Source organism: Epinephelus fuscoguttatus, linkage group LG22, assembly GCF_011397635.1.
Source record: "Epinephelus fuscoguttatus linkage group LG22, E.fuscoguttatus.final_Chr_v1".
NCBI lineage: Eukaryota > Metazoa > Chordata > Actinopteri > Perciformes > Serranidae > Epinephelus > Epinephelus fuscoguttatus.
The window spans coordinates 28,658,863-28,679,697 of NC_064773.1; the positions used below are offsets into that span (position 1 = coordinate 28,658,863).

A 20,835-nucleotide genomic window follows, 5' to 3' on the forward strand; every position below is an offset into this window, starting at 1 on the left:
CAGCCATCAGCATAGCAGGAGGACACAAAAATGCCCTTAAATAACAAATGGGGATGGGGGGCCTCATGTGGATGGTTCCATTATGAGGAACCAAAAGCAAAATCTCTAGACACGACTGCTTAAAGGACCTAACAGCCATAACTGTCCACAGATTGAGCTAACCAGGGCCGCCATTGGGCACTCTTTTTCTTTTTCTTTTCTTTTCAAATACAAAATTCTGATTTCTTTGCCACAGAAATCTGGGGTTTTATGTGTTAGATACTACTGTTACTACCACATATAATTATCTGTAGCTCACCTGTTAGCTTTTTGCCGAACAGAGGCACCAAACACCTCATTAGCAATAGCTTAGTCTGCTTTCAAATTAGTTTTAGTGACTAGCTATAGAGCATCCCCTACCTCATCATCATTATTTGTACTAACGGTGAGCGTTAATATTTTTGGCTGACAGTGAGGATAATTACAAAACAATGTCGACATGTGCCTTTGTAGTGTTGTGTTGAGTGGCTGGTCGAACTGGTGTTGCCAACTCTTCAGTTGCTAAATCTAGCAAGAAAGTCATCAAGTTGGCAACACTGGGTCTCACAAAGCCAGCAGCTCAGAACACTGCAAATTTCCAAATAGGCATTATTTTGATCAACCAGTCGCATATTGGGAATCTAAAAGTTTCGTTTCTGCAGCTTTTTGGCAAGTAATATTGATATAGCTGGTGAGGCTAAGCAAAATAATTTCAGTTTCGCAGTAAAACAGAACACAAGATGACAAAACCACACAATAGACAAGCAACCTCGTTTAGGCAAAAAATAAGGTGGTCTGATTTGATAAGCATAATTAAGAGCAAGTTAGTTGCCCTCCGTTTCTCACGTGAACCAGCATTTCCCCGGAACTGGCAGCATCAGTTCCGAAAGTTGGCGGGCAGCTGGATCCAAATTTTATTTGTCAGCTCAGTTTGTCTGCTCCCAGTATCTCTGCTGTTACCATCCTAGCCGGCACCACCCGTGCTGCTGCTTGAGCAGTCTGCTCAACAGCCACATTTGCTGCTACCTGGCTGTGTTAGCAAATAGCAAGAAGGGAGGAGTATCAGGAGCAGCGTGAGCTTATGCCTCTGTCTGCTGCATTTATTTATCTGCTGTCTGTGGCTCACATAAATCTGTTTAGACCTTGAGAAGTGGCATAGTTATGTTTAATACATGAAAAAAGAACAAAGACACTCAGTAGCCCAATCCTCCCTGTATTTTTTACATCACTCACATACGTCAAGTATATCAAGTATGATTTATCCATTGAGATAAGGGTGAAAGGCAAGCATCTAAAACCCTGAATTCATAATGTAGAGAGAGTGAGCAGAAAAGAAAGATGAGATGTGGAACATAAGAGTTATTTTCAAGCTAACATGCAGCTCTCCTACCCATCCAGAGGAGACAGAGTAGGAGGGGCTCAGCTTATTCGTTATTAAGTACTTACAGGCTGCTGCTTTCAAACACACTCACAGAGCAGAGAGAGAGCGTGTGTGTGAGGGAGGAAGGGAGCAGTCTGCTGAAGGAAGCGTAGAGGAAAGCAGCATACTGCACTTGTTCAGTGTCTGAGCTACTCTGTGTGTGTGTGTGTGTGTGTTTGTGTATGTGTCTGTGTGTGTGTTTGTGTGTGTGTATTGGTTGGTTTATTCGCTTGGCTCACTAGCTGCGCGGGACGGATTGGACTGTTTCCCGACCCCTCTCGACCTTCTACCCTTGAGTTTTTGTAGCACTCCCCCACCCCTCCCTCACTCCCTCCCACACACCGAGGGAGCTCCCGCCGGCCCAATGATGAAGGAGGAGGGCCTGTTGAGTCGCCGCCGTTTCTCCACATGCGGCGGTTCAGCATCGCTTCGACCTCCACACCCGGACGGACGTAAACTCATCCGCAACGCCTCCTTTGGGGGCTATAACGAGCTGTCACCCATCTCGCTGCCAGGTGGGTGTATGATGGTGTGGTTTGGAGCTCCTTACTGGGAAGTGTTGCATTAGAAGATCCTGTAGTGTTACCTTGTGATTAACTAGTATCTTTGTAGTAGTGGATGTAAAATGTGTTTGGACTAATAAGCTGTGAAGGTGTGTCTTTACTGAGGCCTCTAAGTTTTCTTAAGATGCATTGTTGACTGTCAGTAGCTTGCATTAGATGTGAGTGAACAGAGTTCAGGACAATATACTGCAAGCTTGTTTAGACTGATTTGTGTCTTTGGTTTTGAGAGTAGACCCATTCTGTGTTTTGAGGTTGTGCTCAAGTTTCCGCAACAAAAAGCACATTGTTCATGTTGGCAGAGAGAAAGGAACCAAGAAGAATGCACACTTAAATACAGTACCAGCACGATCACAGTCGAGGGTCAACGTCATCTTCCTGTGTGTATTCTATACTTAGAAATACAATGCAGTCATTTCTTACTGCTAAACACAAGTGGAAGTAACTGCAAAATAATCATTCAAAATGAAACTTTTGTTTAAATTCTCCTCACTTCTTGTATAAGAAACTATAATGACACTGCAGCATTTGTACATAATTTACCACTTTTCAAAAGAGGAGATTGTTTTGGACGTATTTGTGGAAACTGCGTCTGAGTTTTAAGCCTCTGGGTGGGAGTTTGTCATGGCAGCTGGTGAATGACATCTGAGGGCTTGCATTGCTAGGAGATGCTCCGTCAACTTGTGGGGTGCGCTACTGAAGGGAGCACTTCATAATCGTATGTCCTACAGATGCAGATATAAGATGTTTAGCCTACTTTTTCAATAAGCTATGATTTAAGACGTCTGGTCCGCTACAACATCCAACATTTGGGTGCTGTTTAGTTTGTTTTCCACTCTGACAGTGTGAGCCGGGAAGCTTACCAAACCGACACCAAAGAGCTAGTGGCGATAAAGGCCGACTGTTGTGTTGCCTTTTGTCGCCTGTGTCTTGGCCAAATAGTTGCATTTCAATACACTGCAAAAACTGCAGCCAACAACAAACTAACACATGCACCAGCTTGAGAGGATATAGAGGCAGGCGGCGGTAGTGTCTATTTGTCATTCTCAACGGGAAACCGGGAAAGACCGACAGAACTAATTTAAGATGCTAGATAGCCAGTTAGGACACAAACTGATGTTGAACAAATGGTATATGTGCACAAGCAAACAGCAGCACAAACCATTTTGAATAGTTTCTGCTAAAGAGTTTAATGGCAAAAAATAGTCTTACCCATAAAGCGAGTTTGTTTCGATCTCATGTCCTCTTGACTTAGGTCGACTGTCATGCGCTAAGCTGAACTGCCAATCAGAGTGAATTCATTCACCTATGCACTCCACCATCTCTGATGCTTATGTACAATAACATGCTGAATTGGCATGAAAAAAAAAAAGCCAACAAGGGCCGACCTGTAGTGCCAACACTGTGGGACACACTGCAGAAACTAGGACAACAGATGCTTATTGATTGTCCGCCATTGACCTGTGTCAGGGTCCTCAGGCTAACTTCTATATTGAAAGTGGAAACAAGCTAGCCCAGGTAATTTTAGCACTGATTCACGCTTTTCATTCTTGTTATTTCAACATCTGCTGAGGCGTCGGCAGCTGAAGTCACACATTATAGAAAGTTGGGTGTATAGCCTAGCATAAGCGTTCTTTCTTTAATGGTTCCCCATATGATCGCACTGTCAAAACCTGCAGCAGGTAGTCTTGTAGCCTTAGCATTCTGCGTTACATGATGATGACACTCACAACATGGAGAAATGTATGGAGTGTTAAGAGAAGAAAATAGGATGCCAAGCAACGGCTAACATCACCGCCTTGCAGCTGGATAACTGTCTGTGTGTCTGTGGAAGATAAACTGATATTAACTGTTTTTAGTGCCTACCCACAAAAATATTGCACCAATCAAATTAAATTACTGACATGAACCAACACAGATGTTTCCAGCTGGAGAACATTAATGTAGAGGGAACAACCAAGGCAGACAAAGCAATAAAACTCTTTATTTTTCTTTATTTTTGCAATATACATGTTTGGCTGGATAGGTACAAAAGTCCAAGGATGTATGAACTGATTCTTTAGCAAAAATTCATTTTGTTTTCAATTCAACTTTAAGTAAAAAGGACATGGTGATTTGTTTAAGGTCATACCAATGTAAATAATCTCAAGCAACAACACATTTAACAGCAATATGAGTTAAGTTTTAAGTTCTATGAATTAAAAAAAAACAAGCTATATCTACCACATCGAAAAGTACATACACATTTCTTTGAAGAATTTTGCTTTGTCATAGTTGTGAGGTATTTGTTTGTGACTCCTTACTTCAAGGACTCTCTCTCCTCTCTCTGTTCTCTACATTTAAAGAACAGCACAGATAAGCATTTCTGGGCTTTTGTAGTTTAAACAAGCCGCTGCAGACTGATGAATGGGGAAGGCTCAGGCTGCAGCTCAGCTGGCTTGTTTTTACTCAGGTTTCAGTGATACCTCCATTTGAGTGAATGATAATCCTTTCGTTTTTAGAAGTGCACCAAATCCCTCAGAACATTTAGGATTAAATCAGTTTAGTGTTCATTTGTAAACTGCTTCCTCTGTGATCTTCCCTTTGTTTGTCCTGTTGAAAAGGACACAAACCTGGAGGCAGACAGCTGGCAGCCCCTGGAGCTTTGAGAGAGTGGATGTTCTGTTCCACCTGACTGTTTTTAACCGTTATTAATCCAGGAAAGGCTGACTGCACACAAGCACTACCACACTTTCATGCAGTAATTCGGACTTATGTGACCTAGTACAACCTCAGCCCTGTACTGCTTGCCATTGAGCAGCTCAGTCGGATAAGTGCCTTGCCTAAGGGCATCCTAACAGCAGTTGCGAAGGGAGGGGAGATTGCTTGTCATTGTTGTTCTCTCCTCTGACCTTTTTGTGTCTGAGGATTCACACTGGTGACCTTTTGGCCATAAGCCCACTTCTTTCTCCATTAAACTAGCACTTCATCCGGCTATACAAATAACTTAAGCTGCGAGACATTGTCTGAGTCATAGTGTTTTTCTCACAGTCTGCTCACAGCCTCGGCTCCAGTCATCCTTATTTCAGAGGCTCTGCTAACAGGCACCAGATTTAAGAGAAACTGCAGTAGGCAGCTGGTGCAGGCGGGTTGCCCTTACTCATTATTTGGTTTTACCTTTTCATACTTTTTTATCTTTATCCTCCTGTTTTTATTATATCCACATTGTTTCCTTGGCCTTGAATGGATTATTGATGAGTATTTGTTTGTATGCTGGCAGTATGTGTGGTGTCAAAAGCTTTGTGGTCATGCTTGCCTGTCAGCTAATTGTCTTTAGCCATTTCATTTCCTGTTATGATTGGGGCTGGATATCATCAATTTTTCATTAGTAGAGCAGATACAATGCCCACAGCGAGAATCTGTACCAATATCCAAACTCTTTTCACAACCCTTCTTTGAGAAATGTAAATGTTTTTTTGCAAATCCCACCAGAGCCAAAACAAGTATTATTTCACAATAGAACATTAATGGGCAACTTATTTCATCAAGGTTTTATAGTTTATGTTATTACTAAAGCAGACGTGCCAATCATTTGATGATTGATTTGATGGTTTCAACTTCTCAAATGTCAGAACTTACTTCCCTACTTTGTCTTACATTATATTAAACTGAATGTGTTTAGTTATAGGCTGTCAGACAAAACAAAGGCAATTTGAAGACATCCCCATCAGAAATTGTTAGGCCATGCAGATTGTTTCTGTCTTTTTATCAACTAAATGATCAATCAATTGATTGAGGAAAAAATGTGCAGATTATCTGACAACAAAAACGATACGTTAGTGGCAACCCAAGTCAAAAGTTGCAGTATATAATGTTTAACAACATGTCTAAAAATATGAGCAAGCATTTGCCAGCTTTTGTTAAGTGACAGCTTTTAATACTCGGTGTTGGAGCGGCTATAATTAGTTGATTAATGAATCATCATGAAATTAATCCAAAACTATTTTGGTAATTGATCAATCACTTAAGCATTTTTTTTTTCAAGCAGAAATGCCAAATATCTGGCTATTACTGCCCTTCGCTGTGTAGGTTTGCAAGACTGCTTTTTAAAGGTTTCCACAGGGTCCACAGATCTTAAATCCAAAGACAGTCTCCCTTTGTTTGATGCCCAGAACAAGGAACGACCAACAAGCCCTTTTATTTAGTCAGCATTTAGCTTTAGAAAATGATCTGCCATCCATGTTTTGTTTAGAGTTGGGGCCATTATGTAGAACTGACAGTTTTGCATAGCAATGATGGGAAGTAGCTTTAAAATTACATCTCCTGAAAGGGCCCCAGGACAGAACCTTGGGGGATGCCAAAAGACAGATGTTCAGCTGATTAGCATAGTTGTGAACAATGACAGAAAAACTCCACTCTTGAAAAGTAAGAGGAAAACCAATCCAAGGCTGATCCAGATCCAGATCCATATACCCACTCACCACCTGAGCCTCTCAACAAAGATATGGTGGTCTGCAATGTTGAATGCAGCACTGAGATCAAATAGTACTAACACAGAATATGTCCTGCATCAGTGTTAGGTGCAGCTGATGGAAACCACTACTGTGACTCTTTGGCAGTTACAAAAGAGTATCAAGGTACACTACCAAACCACTAACTGTGCCAGAAATAATTCTGCACCTCACTATCTTTTGGTGTGTAAAAGAAAATTCTCATTCAAAGAGTACTGATTCCTAAAGTTTATTATATTAGAAAGTACTTGGGGCGTCAGTGGCTTAGTGGTAGAGCAGGTGCCCCATGTACAAGGCTGATGCCGCAGCGGCCCGGGTTCGACTCCAGCCTGTGGCCCTTTGCTGCATGTCACTCCCTCTCTCTCCCCCCTTCACACTCATCTGTCCTATCAATTAAAGGCTTAAAAATGCCCCAAAAAATATCTTTGAAGAAAGTACTTGTTTTTTCCTGGTATCCTTTTCTAAGCAAAATGCTACAGTGTGTCTCTCCTAAGCCCTATTTTAAATATCAAAAGATGGGACACTAGGTCACTGCCTGCAGTCCATACCAAGTCCAAGGAACAGGCCAGAATCTGACAGTGCACATGAACTCAGCCCCGGTGGACTATATTTAGATCACCAAAACAAAACAGCAGCTATGGTAATGCAACCTGCCTGATGTCCCCTTTCTCATCCGGACGCATCCTGTTTGAAATATCACCCCTTCCACGAGATAATGTCTTCTGTCACGTCAACCTCCCTGTGTGCAGATAGAAAAGAACCCTTTTAATGTGGCTATGGCCACTTCATCTCAGTTGTGGTTATGTTTATTTGTGCAGTACACTGACAGGCTGCGTAAGAAACAGGTTTGAGGACCAGGAATAAGGCCTGGGAATTAAAATGATTCAGGGCAGGGACAGGCCTGGGCTCAGTTGTGTTGGTTTGAATTTTTGATACCCCTACAATCTCTGGTGGTGTCCCACAAATACACTTAATCCCAAAGTATTATCCCATTTTATTGTTCATATGTGCAATTACTGCCTAATGTTGAGTGGATGCAACCTTTCATGTAGACAGAGCACTTTCCGACATGTTGTTTACTGTTGCTTCCTCTGTAGCCAGGGACTAAATGCAAGGGAAATTGATTTGGAGTTTGAAAACGGGCCCTTTATAAAGCTAATAAGAGAGTGGAAAAAGCTCTACCCTTGTGGTCGATAATAAGATGGAATCCTGGCTAGTCTTGAGGTCAACATGACTTGGCATACTGCTTGTTAGAACATTCAGTGGAGTCTATGTGAAATAAGATTTTGATTACCAAGAAGAACTGGTGCACTACAGTGACAAAGAACAAAAGTGTGCTTTAAGTTGGATAAGATGGACCTAAAGGCAATGTTAAAGTATTTTATGTTAATCAAAGCTTTCTTTTAAAGGGAAATTTCACAGATTTACCTATGACAATCACTTTATTGATTTCACAGAGTACTGTTTAATCGTGAAAACCATTGTATAATGTTTTCTGTGGCTCTGGAGGAGCTTTCTGAAGACAGTTAACAGGTTGGGTTAATGGAAGATGACTCTGGGTTGCATTATGGGAAGTCACAGTGTAGGATCCAGCATTTTTGGAGCTTGACCCAGGCTTAAGTTCGCTTTGACCATCTTATACAGCATTCTTTTTGAAAAATCAGTCTATCAGAAGACTCCCATCTTTATGGAAGTACAATGTGAAGTGGCTTAAGTACCCCTTTTCCTTTACCCTCGCCGTAGAAAGTTATATAGCTGTATCCAAAGGAAGGAGACTAAAATATAGTCTTTGTCAAACTCAACCTTATCTTGACTTGTAACACTACTGCATGTATTTTCTTTTGGATAGATTGTTGAAAAATTGATTGTATGCTGATCACGCACAATTTTTGTTAAGATGTAGTTTTAACCTCTTCTACTCCATCCCTATCATAGACCCATTTTTGTCTTTTTTAGTGCAGCAGGGGATGTTTAGGAGGATAGCAGCTCAACAATATATGCCCCATAGAGGTGATGTACATCATCCAAAAGCTGGGAACCTAAAGATTAATTTGATTGAGCTCAGCGCTGTGTGTCAAGTTTTTCTAATCATAAATCTGTACTGAACTTTGTGTTTTGTTCAGGCACCTTCCATTCCCATGCTCAATTATGTTTATAAGTTGTTTCAGCAATATTTGGTTTGATACCATTTGTTACACAGATTTTGTGCTAAATATAAGCATTCTTTTTATCACTGGAGAATTGTTAAAATACCAGGATCTTGAGGAACATTATAGAACAAGCCATGTGGTGTGATTTAATAAAAAAATTCTGTAAGAATTGCATTTTTGGCGATGGGATGATGAGCATCTCTGGTGTGGAACGGCTTAGAAACCCCTTATTGTCAATATAACTATAAAAGCCATACATTATTTGAATGCCTGAGATCTCTAGTTTGTGGGGATTTCCATAAAGGGGAACCTCATGGGTACCCATAGAACCCATTTTCATTCAGACATGTTGAGGTGAGAGGTCCAGGGACCCCTTGGAAAATGGTCATGCCAGTTTTTCCCTCACCAAATTTTAGCCTAACTTTGGAGCATTATTTGACCCCTTTCCTGACAAGCTTGTATGGCATGGCCACTACCATTTGATTCTTTAGATCCTCTAGTTTGCTTTGATCTTTATTTTATGAGGAATATTATCATTGAAATTAAAAAAAATCTCTTTTGCAAGGAAATCCTGGCTAAGACAGCAGCATAAAAAGTATCAGCTAAAAGAACAATAGAATAAAAACATAGCACCAAAAATGTGACACAAAATTGCAAACAAAAAAACAGCAGCCAATTTACAACAAACAATTAATACCAGTATCATCACTCTAGCTGTAGCGTGCTACAGCCTCCAAGTGACAGTAATGTTTGCGGGGAACGCCTGCGTCCTCGCAGAATGGAAGAGGTTAAAGCAGCGGCCACAGTTTTCTGGTGCACTTGTATTTTATTTACCTTCACCAATGTTGACGTATGCCTCTACATTACGTGAGATATGTTGAGACTCCGGGCTACCATAATGCCATGCTTCCCTGCAGAGGCCACAGTCAAATATATGACATTTGGAACAGATGGTTCCATTTAAAATTGGGGAAACTATTCTGCTTTGAACTTGCTATTTTGGTGCAGTACTCTCATATCCTACATTCAGTGTGAGCAGCAAAATAGTTAAACTGTGTCAGCCAAGCAGGTCATCCAGTGCAAGAATAAAGGAGGACTGCTTTTAGGTGTTAACTTGAGTTTGCAAGTTAAGTGAACTGATATATTCCTGTGCCAGTGTCTCCACAACAAATATCTGTAATTATTACACGGCTCTATTAAATGCTGTATTCTGATTGGTCAGTCGCGGCATTCAGAGGTCTGATATTACTGTGTAATGACCGTTGCTATGTAGCCCAGTGTTGCTAGGGAGGTTGCGTTTCATTTTCTCTTGATTCCCTGTAGCTATTGTAGCGCAGATTCAGCCGTTCCCGGCAGTTTTTTTTTTCTCTCCTCCCGATTTAATTTATAAATCAATAAAAATTGTATAATTCATCAATATTCTGTCTCAGATTATTTATTTAACTGATAATTAGCTGTGTAATAAGTGGGATAATGTATAATGAGCTGGTGAATACTGGGAAAACAACTCCCTTCGGGGGAATAGAACCTCCCCCGTCGGGAGTTATTTTCCCAGTATTCACCGGCTCATTATACATTATCCCTTACATATCTGTAGCACACAATTGTACTCATAGTGTTTTACATTAAATAAATGAGTTTGAAAGACTACTAATCAAATAGACATCTAAAATGAGAAAACCTGTATCATTGAAATGTTCCCATTTGTATCTCTTTTATTCTTCGATGGACAAGCCATTATTCAATTTTCATAATGTCTGAGCCAAAAAAGGGGACACACTGTTTCCATGGCAAGTTTCCCTAAGGCTATTTGCTCCCTGCAATTGATGTATTCTGAAGAGTGTTCGAACTGTACAGCTTTTCTCTCCATTTGTTCTCAGGTCACCTGTTGCTATGGTAGCCTTCACATTTCTTGCAAAAACATAGTCACATCATTAAGAGTTGCACATTGCTTTTGAATAATGGTTTAAAGTTTAAGCATAGTGTTATACACAGCTGTATGACTTCTTTCTTTGAATTAGTCTAGTTTTTCACTAGTATGAGCTTTGACTAAACTTGGCAGTAAACCTGGTTCAATCTGTGGTGTGGTAAGAATCCTAGATACCAGCGGCGCCTCCATGGGGACTGCCTTTGAGCTTCTTGAAACACAATTAAGTAGTTTTGGAATGTTTTGTGGCTTAAACAAAATCTCCTTTTGGTGGAGAGGCATCTTAAGTGTTGCATTAATCATGACTGACATGACATGATATCAAGGTTGAGGTGCTGAATGACTAAAATGTCATGACTGCAGGTATTGGTTTGTTAAGGGATGTTTTCAGATGAAGCTGACTGTGAGCTGTGATCACTTCAGTGTTTACTTTGTCTTGTGTAGCCAGACCCACCTCCACAGCACTGTACATGTCAGTGCTAGAGAAAGGTCTGAAGGTACACTGCAATGGGGGAAAAATGCTGTGTCTGGATTTCTTTAGACCAACCTTCGGCCCAGAATGTAGTGGCAGTGCCCTTGCAAAATAGTATCAGGGGTAACTTGTTGTGGTGGAACATTTGCACATGGGGATGTGAGCATTGTCACTAAAATGCAAAGAAAATGCCACAAAAAACACCAGTAGAGGTCTGGAGGAACTCACTGGACCCTTTAAAGCCCCAAACGGTTTGCCAGCTGTATGTGGCTCTAGCAGAACATTATTACAACAATATCATATACCCTTGTGTAATGTGGAACGGATCAGTACATTTGTTAAGTCACTGTCACTTAAGTCACTTGCTGCTGCCAAGATAAAAAAGTAATGCAAATCAAATCTGACTAGCCGTGTCAGAAAATCGATCAACGTCAGGCACAAGAGTCCTGCGAGACACAGTCGTTGTTTTATTTATTTTAGATTACAACAATTCATCACGAGAACAAAGCAAACATGTTACTTACGGCAGCAAAAGGGATTTTGAAAATGGTAACATACAAGTAGCAGAACAGAAGCGGGAATGCTAGCTTCTATAGCTCATGGATGTATAACATGAACCGGATACAGCAACAGAGGCGGGCCCCCATTCATTCATTTGAAAGTTGCTCTGTGGTGCATCAGGCCCACTAGACTCACAAGTCAGTCTTTAGACGCTTTGCTTATCTAAAGACTGATGTCTTTCTCCCTGATTTTGTGTTTAGATAAGCGGATACAATTTCAGAGATAAAAAAAAATCCCTATGTTGCAGAACCAATAGTAAATCCGCAGGGCGGTCCTTCGGTGGCTCGCTGAACTCTTGCGCTCATAAACATAGTCCGACTGCGTTAAAAGTTTTAAACAAAGTTGCTGTAAGTCCTTCATTTCCACAATCTTGTGGACTGAGCACACGTTTGATAAAACGGAGTTAAATCTCTCGGCATCCATTTTCAAACTCTCTGTGTGTTTGTGTCCTTACGGACGAGAAGAGGGGGAGCACACATTTCCGGGAGGGCGTGTCCTTTTCAAAAATGCAAGAGGCGTTGCTTTGTTGCCGGACGTTTTCTCCGGTGTGTTAAACACACTTTAGAAAGTAGTGTCCCCAAACTATCAGAAAGCGGAGATCTCTGATTGTTTGGTGGTGAGACTGCAGGCCCACAGGGATGCTGCTCAGCTGTGTTTCCATTTTTTCCCAGTGGCCTCTTGCGGAATTGCAGCAAAAAAAAAAAAAAAAGCCCTGTGGCTCAAAAAGCATTTTCTCCACAAACCACCATTATAAAAGACATGTCTGTAAACTGTTGACAAGACAATTTGAACAGTAAACAAGGCGCCTTGTGCATTTTTCTGTTACATATTTTTGATCCACGAATGTTGTCTAGTTGTGTAACTTTTCTTGAGCTAAGAAAAGCAGTTTAAAAACCTGTGATGTCATCACAATGTGATGTCTTCGAGTCTGGTGAGAACTCGTGGGCAGAGCCAGTGTAAGAAACACCACTGCACATATTCAGTTGGCTGGAAGTAGTGAACCCAGAGGCTAGAAACTCTTTTGGCGTATGTGTCAAAAAAATCCATTAAAATGAATAGGTGACATCTTGGTGTCTGGTATCTAGTTATTATTATATTATTATACATCTATGAATTTCCAAGGTATAACATGACCTTCCGCATTGTGGGGCCCATAGAAGCGCACTAGAGACAAACAGCAGCTGAGCGTGCCGAGTGCAGCCGACCAGCCAACTTCCAATTTAGCACTCTGCTAACTCGAATCTGGATAAAATAGTAACAATCATGCGACTTTTTTGTAGACTTTTAAAATGTTGGCCAAATGGCTCCAATTCTTGTAGCAAAACAAGTCATTTTGCGGGGGTCATGATACTCAAAATAGTTTATCCACTTGTTTACAGACATCTCTTTCACAAAGTCTAAGAGAAAGCCTTTTTTGGCCCCGTGGCATCACATGACGGATGCGGACGGTGTAATTCCGCTTTTGGTTAACCATGTAAAATTTGTGTTGAAACCCGGTGCTGTTCCGGAGGGTTAAAAAAAACAGCTAAAGGTTAGTTTACAGCCTCGTCTACATCTGTTGAGTCAGACTAGTGTTGCATTAATCATGATTGGAGTGAGATGACATGATTTCAGAGTTGAGATGCTGCAATGTTAAGACTGCAGATGGTGGTTTGTAAGGGATGTTTTCCGATGAGGTTGACTGTGTGCCATGATCATGTCAGTGTTTACTTGTCTTCTTTGTTTATCTCAGCAGAGGTACTGGCTCAGCCAAACCTTTATCTCCACAGGCATAAATAGACAATGACCATTCCTGGCATTACATTCAGTGTTCATATGTTTAGGAACAACATAGTCATTGCCACTCATTTATTTAATGCCACTTGATTGAATTGAATGACTTTTTGTCATCATTTTTTCTCCTTTCACTGTTGTTATTATGTCCATAGTTTAAGGCATATGTTGGCACAATGCTTTAGGCAATTGTATTCATCTTGTGAGACAGAGCATTTTGTGAAAAGACATTCATTATAGCAGCGTACAGCTCTTCCTCTCTCCATCTCCTCACCCTCTCTGTGTCTCTTTCTCTCTCCTGTCCGTGATCTTTGATGCAGAGTGAAAGCACTGCGGCTCCAGTTTTTATAAGCCAGACTAGTGGGTCTGCAGTGGGGCGTGAGTGTTCAGCTGTACACACACAAACACACTCCATCACAGTCGTTCCCATAAGGAAAGGGTTAGATTTAGCTGATTTGCACAGTAAATGTTCTGAAAAGATGTACTGGCAAAAAACAGGGGCACTGTAAAGACAATCTAAAAAAAAAAGAGATAAAATTAAAACATATTGAACATATTGTATGTTTTTTTGTTTGTTTGTTTGTTTTTTGCTTTTTCCCATTGAAATCTCCCGAAGGATGTTCACTGAGCGATCTTGTACAGGCTCGTTTTATGTTGAAATTCTCAGTGATCTTCAGTCCTTTTTCTTTTTCATCTGAAATATGGGGTATTTTCACTTTTCACATATTTGAAAGCTTTCCATTTTGGAGCCATTTCCAAGTAGTTTTCTGTGAGAGGTTTGGAATAGACTGGATGCTAACTAGGCGTGTTACATTCAAATGATGCATTTTGCAGCTTTTCAACAAAACAACAACTAACTTCAGATTTCAGTTTATTGTGGGTAGGAGTAGCAGGTCAATGGCATAAATGTAAAACCTCGCATCAAATGTCACTCTTGAATTTCCAGGTTCCTTAAATTACATTAAGCATTCATTAACACCTCTGGGCAAAAAGAGACATCCACTCCTCATCTCTCCTAGGACACAAAATAAAGCAGATGGGGACAGAAACAAGAAGTCTCTGTCTGGTCTGTCTGGGACTTTGACCTTAGCTAGCCCTGGTGGCAACTGTCAGCAGTGTCACCATTATCTCTGTGACAGGTTAACAAAAACCAAAAAATCATTGCCCCAGCTGATCTTTGGTCCTCTGAGTCATCCCTTAAAGCCTTCCTTTTAGGTAAAATATGCCCAGTTGTTAGGGCAGTTATGTAGAATACTTCTGGTTTTTGTGTTTTATGCCTCCAGCACGGCGATAGCTGTGGCCAGAGGCATTATGTTTTCAGGTTGTCCGCCCACACGTCCGTCCCATTGTTGTGAAGACGATATCTGAAAGACCCTTTGAGGAAATGTCTTTAAATTTGGCACAAACATCAGGTCGGACTCGAGAACGAACTGATAAGATTTGAGAGGTCACAGATCAAATGTCAAGATCACTGTGGCCTTGCATCCATCTCATTCTTGTTAACAGCAATATCTCCAAGAACACTGTGAAGGAATCTCTTAAAGATTTGGCACAAACATCCACTTGAACTCAACAAAGAAATGAATAGCTTTTTATGGTCAAAGGCCAGGGTGACTGTAATGACATTTTTATGCATCATATTGGTCTACTTTAACACGGTTTTGGTAAGTGTCTGGCAAATTCGTGTCAAATTCAACAACTAACAGTATTCATAGTCATTTCATTGTAAATAGTGTAATAAAAATCAATCATTTAGACAAGAAAGTGTATTCCTACCTTAAAAATCATAGCATGCTTGAGCACTTCTGTGTGAAATTCAAACCACTTAAACCCAATCTGCTTTAAATCTCCTGGTGGTTCCACACAATGATTGCCTCCCTGCTCTGCAACTGTCCTTAGCAGAAGAAATACTTTTAAAATTTTCTGAAGCACTGAGCACTAAGCCCATTGTCCTTAACATTTTGCATAATCCAAAAATTTAACAGAAAGGTTCTTGTGGGCTTGTGGGATTAAGATTATACATGAAAGATACCCCATTACCGAGTGGATAATTTTCAAAGCTAATGTTTTCTAGTATTGAAAGGAAGGTTTAGTGGAAGAAAGTCCTGGCACCTGAAATGACTAATTGTCATGATGGCATAGCAAATAATTGTCCTTGGACATCTTTAGATAGTAATATTCAGGTTGGAATGAACTTGTGTTTTTCCACCCAAAATGGAACGGCTTTAGAAGGTAATTTTTCAGCTTTATTTTTTTCATTTTCATTATGTCACTTGTTTAACAAGCTGCCTTGAGCTGTTTTTCGTATATGTTCGTTGTGCCATGGTAAATCATTTGGGTCTCTGAGCACAAGTTTTAATGGAGTGGAGAAGTGGCACCTTGAAGTGTCTCAAATCAAAATGGGACACTTCATCACAGTGGACCACATTCATGTCGTGCTTGATTGCAAAAGGCAGGGCTAACAAGCATGCAAATTACTGAGTTTATTAACTCACTTACATTCTTTGACTGCAAGAGATTCTGTTTCAGGTCTCACTCAGATTATATATTGACTGTTAGGGCTGCACAATGTATAAAGACAATCAAGTATCACAATTCTTCTGACCAAATAACTTGATATTTTGATGGTATTGTAGGGTTGACTTTTTGAGGTTTCACAAAACATGACACAATGATAAATGATTGTCTACATGTGATGGTAAATAATCACCAGCGATGTGGATATAGTGACTAAATGGACAAAGGCAAATAACAGAGTAGCTAGAACAGTCTGGTAAGAAAATTACATCACTTTATTGTAGTGTGGCCTTTAAAACTAGGAAAACACAACACCTTCGATTTTTACAGTGTCCAATATCAAGGACGATATCTAATCCCGTATCATGATATAGATATAATATTGATATGTTGCCCAGTCATATTGACTAGATATCATTTATGTAACCCAAAATTCTCTTACACACACATGTTGGACAATGGTTGTTAAATGATTCTTGTTTTAGCTACTGTGATGTAAGTATAGCTCATGACATAGTAAGAAGCAGGCCACAGAATAGAAGCTTTCAGGATATGTGGGATCTTAAAAAATGTTTTCTGTAACAACAACAGAACAAAGGGAGATGCATTTACCTACACTGACTATATAATATATTAATTAACTTAATTATTCATCATCCTGTTTCTTCCCCATACATTGAGATGGTAGAAAAGGGTACTTTGAGTTCTGTAACCTGTTGTGGGTTGCTGTAGTGGTTCAGTTGCTCTTGAGTTGTTTTCCAGCTGATGTTGGCATGGAGATGCTTGTCAAGTAGGCGCAGATGGTCTGGTGAGACATCTAAAGTAGCCGTGATAAGTTTCTGGTTACTATAGCAGTGAGTTAAAGGAAATGTCTCTATTATACCTTCTATTTCCAAGTACATTTTGGTTTGGAGTTTGTCTGCCATCACAATCATTATTCTCTATGGACACATAACACTCTGCCAGCAAACATGTTTGTTTGTATGGTTGTTGAAAAGCATTATTGTAAATTGAAGAAGCAGGGTATGAGAGGCAAGTTAATGAAAAGTGGACATGATACAAACAGCTCCTCCAGTAATGCACTGAACATCACATGGTTGTTATTAAAAGTATCCAAGCGTGGAGTTTGAACGTGGGTTTTCTCTGAGTCATTTAAGAATTTAAAACCCAAGATGTCTGCAGGAAATTGTAGTACACTGCAAGAATACATAAAAAGGATTTTGCCTCAACTACAGACACACAGCTGTTTTATTGAACCAAATAGCTAGTCAAAAAAAGATGTGACTGTTTTCCAAGTAGCTAATTTGGTAAGGTAACTCTGCAGTGCTTCCTCCCTAAATACTAATGGCCTGTGGATAGGAGAGAGAGGCTATAAAATATTTACAGGCTCTCTGACCACCGGTGTTACCAACTGCTGGGATCTCAGGGGGGAATCTGTTGCTGAGGTTATAAACTGGCATACGGATAAAGATTAGGAATGCTAAAGGTGGAGCTAGTCATTCTTTGTTTAGGTTTGTTATGATCTAAATCAAGTACATTCATACACATAGTCATTATTGCTTAGTTTGATATTTGTAGAAATACACATTCCCCTCAGCAACTTCACAGGAGCAGTTGGTAATTGAGCATCCATATGACCTTTCTTTGTTTTCCGAGTGATCTCCACACCAACATTGCCCTGGCTAAACTATGGATTAAAGCAGGGAACTTCCTTTTACCAGCCAATTGATCTAACTGCTCAGCTCAGATTAGGGACTGGCAGTAGGAGGCAGCTTGTTGCTATCCAGATTCTGTGGCTTGCTTCTAGTTGCTTTGAAGGACAGGGTGCTCCCGTGACTGATATTATGTAATGAGATTACATTTGGCCACACAGATAGCACCGCAAGTGCTTTCCATAAGTGTGTCATATTTGACATGTTTGAAAGAGAGGAAGGAGTCTTTCACACAATAGTCTGCTACGTCTTTTCTTTATTAATAGTTGGTTCATGCTTGTTTGCAGGTATGCAGTACAATCTGCCATCTTGCTACTATTGTCTACTTCCGCTGTGCGTTGTGCAACAACCTCTGTTAATGACACGCCATTGATTATAATGGGTCTGTTTAAGCCCTGAACGAAACCGCCGCTAGAACCAGATCTAATTTGGTGGAAAAGGGGTGTCAATCCTGTTGAAACGAAGAGAAATGGCCAACTTTAAGTGTTGTTTTTACAAACAATAAGCGTCAAATCCTTCAAAGCATGCCTTAAATGTAAATATGCAGATTATTTATGTGATGAAAAGTTATGTAGAAAAAGCACACTGAATGAACAATGATGTAATAATCCTTAAAGCACCCTCAGCCTGTCCTCAAGGCTTTGGGACTGTGAGAGCCACTGCACACGAGGATGCAAATACACTGCCTTTCTAATGAAGCCCCTGAGACATATCAGTATAGATACCAGACCATCAGGTGGTTGGGGATGGCTCCCTTGGGCCTGCTCATAGCACTGGGTCTGCCTGAGTTACAGCCATAGGTTGTCTCCTGGAATGGGATACTGTAGGTCACCTGGAGATTGATGGTGGCCTGAGCATGTCTTCATGATGTCGTGTTTTTTTGTTCCAGGTTTTGAGAGAGGGAAGGAGGACCTATTGCCTCTGCCTTTGAAAGAAGACTCACATTCCATATCTAAGAGCAAGGTAAGGAAAATTACTCCTCTGAGTTGCTCTGTGATGGGTGGGGAGGAACGATTGGGTGCTTTGGCGTGCGTGTCTTGTAATGAGAGCAGAGAATATGGGAATTACTGCATGTCTTGTTTCCTTTCCCAGTCTTGCCTCAGGCGTGAGATAGCCCACATTGGGATGACTCACACGTCATTTAAACTGTACACATCAAACATTTATCAACTAAAATTCAGACTCAGTCCTTCTTTCAAGTGAGCTCAGTGTGGAGGAGGCCCGTCTGGTTTATCTGTCGAGGTCCACATCAAATATGTTTGTCAGTGCAGACGTGGGTGTCTGAGCCTCCTTCTGAATCACAGCAGAGATGCTTTCATCACACAGGAATCCTATTAAAAATTTGTTTTGATATTGTAAACTATAAAAACATGACGAGGACATGACAGGATAAACATTTCATCCCAAATCCAAGACGAGATCACAAACATCCACCATCTTCACAAAGCTATAGAAAAGCAGAATTGAGCCTTGGGTGTTTTCAGCTATCTTCACAGCAATAAGTGCAGTCTCAACCAAAGGAAGAGAATAGGGAGCTGAAAGAGAAAATTTTTAGCTTTGGTGCTTGTTATTTTGTACTTTGTCTAATGCTGCCTGTAGCTGTTTAAGGCACTAAGTAGCCCTGCGTTAGGATTCCCACACACCCCGTCTGTCTCTACACTTTAAATCGCTCCAATTGGCTTGTGAGAGGAGCTGGCAGATATATACCTGCACTGGCATTTATAGGCTTCATTCTGCTAACTGAGCTAAGTTTGGACTGCCAGGGAAACAAAACAGCTTGAGAGGCAAGGAAAACAATCACTTCTAGATGCTGTTTCTCGGTGAAGTTTCCGCTCTTTGCTACAGTAATATTTTAGCGAATTAATATAATTTAATATCCTCATTGTAGCTGATTATATCAATTATCGTAATGGATTTGTCATTCAGAGCAAACACTTTGTCGCCAAGGTTACATGTAGTCATTTAATAGATGACTTTATTCAGCGCAGCATAAACAGAGTGCAGCAGTGAAACAAGCTGATGGTTGTTAAGTAAATTGCACACACTTTTAAACACATCCTCACAGGAAAGCTTTGGTTCTACTCATCATGCATGTTTGAGCAGTGTTGACCATCTGTTTTTCTCAGCTCAACATGGCAGATGAACCACCAGTAGATGTATATTTAATATATAGATGTCCTAAGAGATTAACTAGGTTTTTTTGTGCTAGTAAACCCCTCTGTGTGTTCACAGTCTGAAACAAAGCTGTACAATGGCTCAGACAAGGATGTGTCAGCATCTGGAGGAAAGCTCACCAAGAAGGAGTCCCTCAAGGTAAGTTAATTGCATCATTGTAGAGTAGATTTTGTGTATCTGGACTAGGGTTGCAAAATTCTGGTAATAATCAAGGTGGAAACTTTAGTAGGAAGGGGAAGTCTCTCCTCTTCTGGTGGTCATATGTGGTAGTCAACACACAGTAGGGCGGTTCCAAACGATTATTTTTCTAGCGATTAAGCTCACGATCATTTTTTCGATTAATCGACTAATCTAACTATTAGTTTAACGATTATGTTTTCGATTATCAGTTATTTTTCCATTATTTGATTAATGAGGCAATTTAAACAATATGAATACCAAAACATTTCTTATTAACATTAACATTTATTGAAACATCAGTGTTTCCCCTACCATTATATTAGGGGGGCGCCCCGCGCCCCTTGAAGGTCAAGTTAATTTTATTTCATTTTATTTTCTATATAGCACCAGATCACAACAGAAGTCATTTAAGGTTACCTTTCCTATAGAACAGGTCTGTACCTTGTCCTTTTATTAATCAAACTAAATAGCCTTATGTCATTTATGTCTCTACATGGTCGCACGTTTACAATTCTCGGCCCCGATGCACGCACAAATACACGCGAACACGTGCGCGCACTCACACACACACACACACACACACACACACACACACACACACAGACGCAGGTGAGCACACTAGAGCGCAGTTTGGCCTGCATTTTCCTGACCAACCCGACCCAATTGAGACATTTATAACCGAGCCTGGCCCAAACCTGCAGTACAGCACTGTGCACACAGTCGATGGAGCGGAGCCTGTGTTGCGTTCAGGCGTTGTCACGTAAATAACAATTTCCAGCACTTGAATAGACCAAAGCACAATAACACAGCACTGCTGCTGCTGCTGCATGCCACCATTTTTTTGTTTGAACTGACGCGTTGACGCAAATAATTCGTGTCG

The 20,835-nt window shown here is 40.6% G+C and overlaps 1 protein-coding gene across 10 annotated transcripts in view; it reads left to right on the forward strand.

Moving 5' to 3' along the window:
- The window catches only part of osbpl8 (oxysterol binding protein-like 8), a 121,924-nt gene that overhangs the window by 78,286 nt on the left and 22,803 nt on the right, over window positions 1–20,835 (forward strand). For 9 of the 10 annotated variants that reach the window (XM_049566152.1, XM_049566154.1, XM_049566155.1 and 6 more), the window contains 2 exons: window positions 18,490–18,563; window positions 19,833–19,913. In XM_049566152.1, coding sequence (XP_049422109.1) covers window positions 18,490–18,563; window positions 19,833–19,913 — 155 coding nt within the window. Of the gene's footprint in view, window positions 1–1,702; window positions 1,954–18,489; window positions 18,564–19,832; window positions 19,914–20,835 lie in introns of those variants that run through there. The other variant, XM_049566162.1, reaches the window with a different exon arrangement.